A 12,218-nucleotide genomic window follows, 5' to 3' on the forward strand; every position below is an offset into this window, starting at 1 on the left:
CATAAAGGGGCATATGTATCAAGCTCCGAACGAAGTTTGATGTCCCGTGTTTCTGGCGAGCCTGCAGGCTCGCCAGAAACAGAAGTTATGAAGCAGCAGTCACAAAGACCGCTGCTCCATAACCTGCCCGCCTGCTCTGAGCAGGCGGACACACATCGCCGGAAATCAACCCGATCGAGTACGATCGGGTTGATTGACACCCCTGCTGGCGGCCGATTGGCCGCGAGTCTGCAGGGGGCGGCGTTGCACCAGCAGCTCGTGTGAGCTGCTGGTGCAATGCTGAATACGGCGAGCGTATTGCTCGGCGTATTCAGCGAGGTCTGGCGACCTGATGTGCACTGTCGGATCAGGTCCGCAAGACTTTCATAACTAGAGGCCAAAGAATAGATTTAAAAAAATCTATTTTTTTTTTTTAAGGGCCCTGCCTTACCGACGATACTTCTTAGATCATCTCACCTGAGTGGTGAGGTTTTGAATTTCAGGCCCTTTGATATTACACCAAAGAATACAGATACAAATTATTAACCAAATTTAAAGTAATGTCAAATACATGCAGGTCAAAAATACATATACATATATATATATACAGGTATATGACGATTGCAAAAGTTTATGATTTCCTTTATTTACATTACAATTGAATAATCTAATATTTGGACATTTTTATCCTCCATTTTGTATGTTCCTCAATGACATACCTCTTAACATTTTGTATGTTCCTCAATTACATATCTCTTAACATTTTGTATGTTATTCAATGACATACCTCTTAACATTTTGTATGTTCCTCAATGACATACCTCTTAACATTTTGTATGTTATTCAATGACATACCTCTTAACATTTTGTATGTTCCTCAATGACATACCTCTTAACATTTTGATGTTATTATTCCAGCCAAGACATCTAGAGGCAGGGCCTTGAATTTCTTGGGCCTAAGATTTCAGCTATCCAGAGATTATTTCTGGTTAAATAAAGAATATGGAGGAGAGATCTTGGAGAAAAGGAGGTCTGAATAAGATTTGGGAATTTCTGTCAGGGTTTGGCAAATGAAGAGAGAAATAATTAATAAATGGTAGGAAGGTTGTACAAAGCTCCTGATGAGGTCCAATGTACACATGTTGATCTGGTTAGAAGCTCTGCAATATGCTTAAAGGGGTATTTTCAGTCATCTTTGTGATATATATTCCCAATAACACAATATCTTAAGGACTGTATGTAACAATCTTATTTGTTTTATTTTATTTCCTATTTTAACTAAAGCAATGGCTATGATATTATTATTATCATTTATTTGTATAGCGCCGCCAAATTCCGTAGCGCTGGATAATAACACAATGAACAGGTGAACTTATTGAGCAGCAGCATAAAACTACTAGAGTCTACTATATATTGGATCACTCATTCAACAATGGCCAGATTTTTTCTTTTTTCTTTATTTTGTTTAATACAAGATAAAAAGTCTATCCACTTTAATATTCCGCATTTATCTGCGTTATAAAAAATCTTATAATACTCCAAGGTGTCATAACATCAAAGTTCACAGTTATAAATGAACAGGAATAATTAAGTAAAGAAATGTTGCAATAGTTAGTTTGAAATTAATTACAGCTATTTACATTTTTTCACATTAGTTTTTAAAACATGTGTACAACACTATTTTCAGTACATTACAAAGACACCTGAAAAAAAAATAAATATTTTTTTTTATTATTAGAGGATCATGCAACACTGTAGGTTGTTGTTGTATCAATACATTTCTCTGTAAAGTTAACTTTTTTAGTAGGAAATCCATTGAGGTCTTCTTGAACAGTGAGATCATGATCCGGACTATCATGAGAACTGTCTTTCATGACACTATAATACACAGGAATGTTGTATTTTGCTGCCTTTTCTGTCCTTTTTTGTTCACATTTGCATAGTTTCTTAAAAGCTGCTCTGAACTTTTGTGACATTAAATTATAAATAATTGGATTAATTGCACTATTAAGATAGATGCACATTCTACAGAACAACAGGAACCACACGTTAAGATATGGAGGGTCCATAAAAGAATTCACCACCACAAGCGTACGATAAGGCATCCAAAGAAGAGCAAAGAGGATAACTACAACTGCCAGCATTTTGGTTACCTGTTGGAGAGAAACAAGATTATATTGAATTAATAGATACAGATTAAAAATAATACATTTTTACATGAGAAAACATATCTATATTACACAGTACAAAATCAAATTAAGCACGAAGCAGCACATTTGCATGTTCTTTTTGTTGGATTTAGTTTTCATACAATTGTGTGCATATAATTATAGACATTTTAAATTGATGTAGAAACCTTAGAGGTAACTTCCAAACAAACTGAAACTTAGTAGAGGGAATATTGACTTGGCAGAAGATAGAAGCTCACTGTGCCTAGGAGGAAGAAGATGCACTGGGTGACACATAAGAAGCACTTCCTCCCTTATTCCCATTTTTGGGTGTGTTTATTAGTTGACAATTTTGGATTGTTGCTTGCTACAGTCACAGTGGTAAAGTTAAGCATCTTTTTTTGGGGACAGGGTCACTGAGTTTCGGTGTTATGGTATTTGGTTAAATAGATGTTGTATGCTTTTTTTTTTACATTAGTTTTAGTATAAACGTTAAATCTCTTAATGTTGGGACAGATGTTTGTCAGAGCCAAGAACGTGTTTTTAGCTAACCAAAGACAACCTACTTTCACTAACTAACATTCACTAACTAAAGGCATTTGATGATATGGAACACTTCTATTATGTTGTACATGGGCAATGCATTCTAAAATGGCCACAGGCAACATTTGTATTTAAATACATGGTCTAGAATCATGAATATGTAGAGACACATTTAAATATTTATTTGTATTCAATATGTGATATTCTATATAGCTAACTGGATTGGCAGGAAAAGCAAGAAAACAGAAATCACAACCGCAACATCTAGAAATGGATTGTAAAAAAACGATTTGTAAAACAAAAAAGGAAATTGCGGGAATACAAACCCAGTTTTTGATGGTGCAGTTTTCTAGTTTTGTCAACATTTTTGTGACTACATTGTGGCAATAAAGGAAACCAAGTCACTTAGTGATTTCACAATTTACAGTGGGAAAACTGTTAAAATCTTGTTCTAGAAAATATCAGCTGTGACAACTTTCCTCTACTACAAACCTATCTCTAGCACTATTGATTTCTGATGTAAATCTTGCAAAACCGGAAAATTATGCTTTCTCAATATAATCATTAAGCAAATTGCCAGTATACCCGTCATGCCTACATACAAAACGTCATTCATATTGTTTATCAGTTATCAGGATGGATTTGGATTACAATAGTTTAATCTCATACATGTAAATAATGATATCCCTTATACACTGTATGAAGGGGTTAATTCAAAACAACTTTAATGTAACCTTAAGAAGTCTAGGTTGGATTTCCAGTTTCAAATCCCGATAACAAGTACTTAACAGCCAAAAACATTTTGGATTCTGATGCATATTAGATTATGATCACTCAAAAAACAGGATTCCCATATCGGACAAAAAAAAGAAACCTTGTTATATAGGAGCTGATATTGGAAAGATTTGAATTGACCTGTAGCTTGAGGTAGATTAATAAGTGGTTTGCATCTGCAGTGATAGGTCAATCAATTGCCACCCCAAAAAATATAAATGAGAAACATATAAAATTGATTGAGGGGATAGTACAATATTTCTGAGTCTATGGCAAGCAAGAACTCACTCTCTCCCTCTTATTCTCTCTCTCTCTCTGTATATATATATAAAAGATTTTATGTTTGCATGTGTCTAACATAATACAGTACAATTCAACAGTACAGTTCAGCTGTCTCCAAAGTATATGTGAGTGGCTCCAGCCAGTTCTCTACCATTTTAACCTAAATGCACTAATGTCATGAGAGCTTCTTTGGTAAAGAGGTTAATTAAAAACAGCTGTCACGCCATGAGAAACGATTTGACTTAAGTGTTGGATCATTTATTCAGTGCCCTAAACTGCATGAAGAAAACTAATCTGCTACAATAATTCACTCTTGAGAGCAGAGCCTCAGATGCATCTGCTACAGTTTGCATACTGTTATATTGTATTATTGCTTTGAACCCCAGATGTGGATTATGATGGTGCATTAAATTAAATTAAAATAAGATTCAATTATTCAATAAAATAGCAACACAGATATCACTGAGAAAGTCATGATGCCCTTATCTCTTATCTACTTTCATTATATAACTCTATTCTTGTATAAAACTACTGTATGTTACATGTTTTTGTTTTCATTTTTATTTTGTTTTTTATTTGTTTTTAAACATCATGGTGTTTTTAATATGCACCAGATGGCACTTGTAGTTTGTTAAAATGTTGGTCCAAATAATTTTCCCAATAAACCTGCATTAGAAATATGGCTTCTAAAAAAATGGCTTCTAGAAACTGCTATCAATGTTTCAATTATAGCTTTTAAAGTGCATGGAACAAAGGTATTCATACATTGCACCTGAGAGCATATATTGTGTTGCATTTGATGACTGAATTTACAGCATTGCTGACAAATGCATGACACCTCTTGTTCTCAATGTATATATGCTCCTCGCCCAGTAAAAGCCATCACTGAAACAAATATAGGTCTTACTAGGAGTATTTTTTCTAATACCTGTTTTTAAGAAAAATGTTTCTTATCAGACCTGAAATGTGGTCATTTATATTCTAAATGCTTTATTATACCAGCTGCTGCACTCAATCTCATTTTATGTCCCTTTAAGGAGATATAATATAAATACTTAGGGGTTCTGTAACACACTTTTTTGTGAGAAGTAAGAAAGTGTCAGAGGGATAAATAAATTAACAGGTGAGTTGTTTTCTATTTTAAATTGCCATCTTTTTAATAGTCTTTAACTTTTAAAGGGTATTGATGTTCTTATAAACTAATATAAAACAGAAAATGAAGAAACTTAAGTAGTTATTACAAAAAAAACAATTTGGGCCAGATTATGAGTGGAGCACGATATTTATGCTCCAATCAGCAATACCAGCGCACACAAAAGTGCTCTGGTATAACAAGTTAGGCGCAATGCAAATGTTACCTCGAGTTTGCATTGCCTGGAAGCATTGAGCTCACAAGAGCACTCTTCACTAGGCTCCAATAGGAGCGTCGTTCTAACGCCATGAGACACGGCAAAGAACCTAGAACACACACACACATATATATACAGGGAGTGCAGAATTATTAGGCAAGTTGTATTTTTGAGGATTAATTTTATTATTGAACAACAAACATGTTCTCAATGAACCCAAAAAACTCATTAATATCAAAGCTGAATATTTTTGGAAGTAGTTTTTAGTTTGTTTTTAGTTATAGCTATTTTAGGGGGATATCTGTGTGTGCAGGTGACTATTACTGTGCATAATTATTAGGCAACTTAACAAAAAACAAATATATACCCATTTCAATTATTTATTTTTACCAGTGAAACCAATATAACATCTCAACATTCACAAATATACATTTCTGACATTCAAAAACAAAACAAAAACAAATCAGTGACCAATATAGCCACCTTTCTTTGCAGGGACACTCAAAAGCCTGCCATCCATGGATTCTGTCAGTGTTTTGATCTGTTCACCATCAACATTGCGTGCAGCAGCAACCACAGCCTCCCAGACACTGTTCAGAGAGGTGTACTGTTTTCCCTCCTTGTAAATCTCACATTTGATGATGGACCACAGGTTCTCAATGGGGTTCAGATCAGGTGAACAAGGAGGCCATGTCATTAGATTTTCTTCTTTTATACCCTTTCTTGCCAGCCACGCTGTGGAGTACTTGGACGCGTGTGATGGAGCATTGTCCTGCATGAAAATCATGTTTTTCTTGAAGGATGCAGACTTCTTCCTGTACCACTGCTTGAAGAAGGTGTCTTCCAGAAACTGGCAGTTTCATCAAAGATGAGCTTGTGGGGCCTTTTCGGGTTGAGGATGGAGTTGAGCCTGACTCCATCCTCAACCCGAAAAGGCCCCACAAGCTCATCTTTGATGATACCAGCCCAAACCAGTACTCCACCTCCACCTTGCTGGCGTCTGAGTCGGACTGGAGCTCTCTGCCCTTTACCAATCCAGCCACGGGCCCATCCATCTGGCCCATCAAGACTCACTCTCATTTCATCTGTCCATAAAACCTTAGAAAAATCAGTCTTGAGATATTTCTTGGCCCAGTCTTGACGTTTCAGCTTGTGTGTCTTGTTCAGTGGTGGTCGTCTTTCAGCCTTTCTTACCTTTGCCATGTCTCTGAGTATTGCACACCTTGTGCTTTTGGGCACTCCAGTGATGTTGCAGCTCTGAAATATGGCCAAACTGGTGGCAAGTGGCATCTTGGCAGCTGCACGCTTGACTTTTCTCAGTTCATGGGCAGTTATTTTGCGCCTTGGTTTTTCCACATGCTTCTTGCGACCCTGTTGACTATTTTGAATGAAACGATTGATTGTTCGATGATCACGCTTCAGAAGCTTTGCAATTTTAAGAGTGCTGCATCCCTCTGCAAGATATCTCACTATTTTTTACTTTTCTGAGCCTGTCAAGTCCTTCTTTTGACCCATTTTGCCAAAGGAAAGGAAGTTGCCTAATAATTATGCACACCTGATATAGGGTGTTGATGTCATTAGACCACACCCCTTCTCATTACAGAGATGCACATCACCTAATATGCTTAATTGGTAGTAGGCTTTCGAGCCTATACAGCTTGGAGTAAGACAACATGCATAAAGAGGATGATGTGGTCAAAATACTCATTTGCCTAATAATTCTGCACTCCCTGTATATATATATATATATATATATATATATATATATATATATATATATATATATATATATATATGTGTGTGTGTTTATATGTGTATATTCACATATTAACTTAACACCAAAATATATATGTATATAAGCATATTTACTGTAAAAACACAGTCCCCATACCTTTATGTAAAGGCATTTTTCTAACACCCCACATCCCCTCACTTTAACCCCTTAGAACTGCTGTGTTCAGTATTTTTTTTTTTTTAAATATGCGCATAATTTTTATTTTAACTAAGGAACTGTACACTTTATTTGGGGGTAATTGGGGGACATGTTTTTAATTAACCAGAGCTCTGATTTCTGGTTAATTGCGCTTGGCGCAAAGTGCTACCTCGAGCTCACAGGAGCATTAACCAGCCACTTGTAATGGCTGATTATTTAACGTGCACCCATAAATGGGCAATTTTGCTAATTTACGGGCACATATTAAAATTGTGCTTCACTTGTAATCTAGCCCTATATTTGTTTTTGCGGTGGCCATCTTTAAAAGTATCAAACAGCTAGAATTGCTGACAGTACATACATAGGGGGGTAGTTATCAACGTGTCAACTTTCCTGCCTTCGCCGGTTCAATACGCCCGCCTAAGCTCACCTACCTTCGCCGCCGCGGACCTGAAAAAATACGCCTAAGTTATCAATAATACTGTCAAAAAGCCATGCACCAAGTACGGGGCGATGAGCAGCGGACTGTGATAGTTATCACTCATCCGATCTCGCTGCTCTTCGGCTTTTTGACAGCTTTATTGCTAGCCTGTCACTAAGCACCCACACTAAACTACACTGTTCTACACCCTATACCGGCGCCCCCGGAACCCCCGCAACTCAATAAATTTATTAACCCCTAAACCGCCACTCCCGGAGCCCACCGCAACACTTATAAATTTATTAACCCCTAAACCGCCGCTCCTAGACCCCGCCGCAACACTTATAAATTTATTAACCCCTAAACCGCCGCTCCCGGAGCCCACCGCAAGCTACTCTATACATATTAACCCCTAAACCGCCGCTCCCGGAGCCCACCGCAAGCTACTCTATACATATTAACCCCTAAACTGCCGCTCCCGGAGCCCACCGCAAGCTACTCTATACATATTAACCCTTAAACCGCCGCTCCTGGACACCGCCACAACCTACATTATACCTAGTAACCCCTATCCTGCCCCCCCTATACCGCCGCCCTCTATAATAAAGTTATTAACCCCTAATCTGCCCCCCCTACACCGTCGCCACCTATAATACATTTATTAACCCCTATCCTGCCCCCCACTACACCGCCGCCACTGTTAGAAATTTATTAACCCCTAAACCTACGTCTAACACTAACACTAACACCCCCCTAACTTAAATTTTAATTAAATAAATCTAAATAATATTTCTATTATTAACTAAATGAATCCTATTTAAAACTAAATACTTACCTATAAAATAAACCCTAATATAGCTACAAAATAAATAATAATTATATTATAGCTATCTTAGGATTTATTTTTATTTTACAGGTAACTTTCAATTTATTTTAACTAGGTACAATAGCTATTAAATAGTTATTAACTATTTAATAGCTTAACTAGCTAAAATAAAGAGAAATCTACCTGTAAAATAAAAACTAACCTAAGTTACATTTACACCTAACACTACACTTTAATAAATTATTCCTATTTAAAACTAAATACTTACCTGTAAAATAAACCCAAAGATAGCTACAATGTAATTAATAATTACATTGTAGCTATTTTAGGATTTATATTTATTTTACAGGTAACTTTGTATTTATTTTAGCTAGTTAGAATAGTTATTAAATAGTTATTAACTATTTAATAACTACCTAGCTAAAAGAAATACAAAATTACCTGTAAAATAAATCCTAACCTAAGTTACAATTAAACCTAACACTACACTATCATTAAATTAATTAAATAAATTAACTACAAATAACTACAATTAAATACAATTACATAAACTAACTAAAGTACAAAAAATAAAAAAAGCCAAGTTACAAAAAATAAAAAACATAAGTTACAAACATTTAAAAAATATTACAACAATTTTAAGCTAATTACACCTAACCTAAGCCCCCTAATAAAATAACAAAGCCCCCCAAAATAAAAAAATTCTCTACCCTATTCTACATTAAAAAAGTTCAAAGCTCTTTTACCTTACCAGCCCTTAAAAGGGCCTTTTGTGGGGCATGCCCCAAAGAAAACTGCTCTTTTGCCTGTAAAAGAAAAATACAACCCCCCCAACATTAAAACCCACCACCCACATACCCCTAATCTAACCCAAACCCCCCTTAAAATAACCTAACACTAATCCCCTGAAGATCATCCTACCTTGAGTCGTCTTCACTCAGCCGAGCCACCGATGGAACTGAAGAGGAAATCCGGAGCGGCAGAAGTGATCCTCCAAGGGGCGCTGAAGAAGTCTTCCATCCGATGAAGTGATCCTCCAAGCGGCGCTGAAGAAGTCTTCCATCCGGGCGATGTCATCTTCCAAGCGGCGCTGAAGATCATCTTCCATCCGGGCGATGTCATCTTCCAAGCAGGGTCTTCAATCTTCTTGCTTCAGGATCCATCTTCATCCCGCCGACGCGGAACATCCTTCTTCCCCGACGGACTAACGACGAATTTATTTATGCGCATGCAAGAAGGAATGCATTCAAATTCTTCAAATATTGATATTTTAAAATATTGTATCCCTCCATAAGAAATGCACCAAATATATTGCAATTGACCTACAAAATAATTATCCAATATATACAAAATTCTTCTTTTTCAAAAATTATTTATGGGCAGATTAAAAATGGTGCACAAACACCACTCAATGTAAACGTTTAACTTTTAATGCAGGCGGGTTAGCATGCGTATTACAAGTTGAAAGTAAACGTTTTGCACGCGAGCAAAACCCAAATGCACCCTAACTTTTTCAGATATTGTGAAAATGTTAACTATTCCTAATAGACATCAATTGAGCTTGCTGAAGAAGAAAAAAATAACACTTATTACTCGCAAGCTAGCTCAACGCCGCGTTAGACCTACAACATTAAACCTGAAGGTAGTTATACATTTTTTACTTTCCAGTGTTCCTTGCATGGATTTATTTTTTAAAATATATATTTCTATATACAGTATATCTGATTCATTTTTTGTAAAATATATCTCTATATAAATATAACAAGATATAGATATACTGTATATACACATATATACATATATATATATATATATATATATATATATATATATATATTTAAATATAAAAAGAGCATTTTTTTCTAAGTGAAGTAAATTGACATATATAAAATATTTAAGGTAAAAACCGAGTTAAACCCATTATTGAATATTACAATTGTTAAAAAATGATTGTTCAAATTTAGAGGAATTTGAGTGGGTGGAAAGTGTATATCTATCTGTATATATATACGTATATACATGTGTATATATATATGTGTTCATATCTGTATGTATGCATATATGTATGTATGTATATATATATATATATATATATATATATACACACACACACATATATATAGACATATATATTTATATATATATATATATATATATATATATATATATATATATATATATATATATATATATATATATATATACTATATACTGTATATATATATATATATATATATATATACACACACAGTATATGCTGTATATATAGTATATATATATATATATATATATATATATATATATATATAAATATATATATATATATATATACTTCCAAATAGGGTAAGCACAGTCTTATAATCTGTTACAATATTCTCCTTAGTTTAAAATGACCCAGGTCATAGCCATATGCATAGATACTGTAATGGAAAATCCATATAAAGGCATCATTAAGAAATAACTTTCCATTTATAAGTATTCATACAGATACGGCTGGAATATCCAAGTTGTTAAGCTGTCTGACCACATTCCTTAAAACATATATACAAAACATTAAAATCAAGAGTTAAAGAAAAATAAAACAATTTACATATATCACACAGACCTTATGGAAATGCCTAACATATATACAATTTAAATAGCAATTGTTTAATAACCCTTCATTGCCTCGTGCAATATAGGTAGACACCCGTGGGTACCCACTAGAGCGTACATTCATGTGGATCCTCATAAGGTCATCATTGGACATATGTTGGGTCACATCACACAGGTATATATTATCTCTTAGCGTGACCAACAAATAAGCTGTGATGCTGCCTGATCGCTATAATTTACATTTGGACATATTGCCATGGTATTTTGTTGACCGGTTTCTGTGGCAACGGACTACACACGCCCACGACTGGTGACGTGTCATGCCGAGTCGGCTGATGAGGACATCATCAGTGGAGGACGGCGTGGGTCTAATGATGACTGTTTCTCAGGTACTTAAAGCGGGTAGGTGGAGAGTGGGATAACTGCTTTTAGGTTCACTTAACTGAGCAATTATACAACATTTGACAAAGGTGCAAGGGGAGCACCGAAACGTTATGTCGAATTTTATCTTGTAATGATGAAATAAATGCTAAGTTTTATGAAAAGACCAGCGAGTGCTTTTTTGTGAATCAGATATATATATATATATATATATATATATATATATATATATATATGTGAATGGGATGCACTCGCCAGGATTTCCAAAGTTACCTTTAATGTAATGTTCAAAATGAAGGTAACTTTGGAAATCCTGGCGAATGCATCCCAATTCTTTACTACTATCAATACTATGGAAGCACCCTGGGTGGATGAAATGTTAACTGTGAGTGCTGGCCTGCCTGCTGTCTATATGTCTATGTCTATGTCTATATATATATATATATATATATATATATACAAACAAACACACATATACTGTATATATACAGTATATATATATATATATATATATATATATATATATATATATATATATATATATATATATATATATATACATATATATACACACACACATATAAACACCCGTCCACCTATAAATGAGGGGCTATTGGTATAGTTATGTAACTTTAATCTGCACCTAAACGCACATATATTCATGCCAGGTGATCACTATTACCACCTGTATAAAAACTTAAATAGAGACTTTATTTTTAAGAGTGGGTTATGGCCTTTAAAACATGGGGTCTTGGGGGCTCAACGCCTTTTTTGATGGCCTGTTAGAGGGGTATTTATATGTTGTGCTTAAACACATATGTGTATTTTTAAAAAATAAAGTGTTATACTTAAACCCCCAAGACTCATGCCTTTCAAATGTTGGGTCTCGGAGATTTGAACACCAACCCTTCAATTTAGCTCCTTTAAGCCCTCTTCACCTTGGTGACACTTGCGGGTTTTTTGGGGC

At 35.0% G+C, this 12,218-nt stretch overlaps 1 protein-coding gene across 1 annotated transcript in view; it reads right to left on the reverse strand.

Annotated features, from left to right (window-relative positions):
- Positions 1-1,721: 1,721 nt before the first annotated feature.
- The window catches only part of LOC128641073 (thyrotropin-releasing hormone receptor-like), a 360,861-nt gene continuing 350,364 nt past the window's right edge, over positions 1,722-12,218 (reverse strand). Inside the window, exon 2 of the mRNA XM_053693627.1 lies at positions 1,722-2,132. Coding sequence (XP_053549602.1) covers positions 1,722-2,132 — 411 coding nt within the window. The remainder of the gene's footprint in view (positions 2,133-12,218) is intronic.

This window comes from Bombina bombina, chromosome 1 (assembly GCF_027579735.1).
Source record: "Bombina bombina isolate aBomBom1 chromosome 1, aBomBom1.pri, whole genome shotgun sequence".
NCBI classification, from domain to species: domain Eukaryota; kingdom Metazoa; phylum Chordata; class Amphibia; order Anura; family Bombinatoridae; genus Bombina; species Bombina bombina.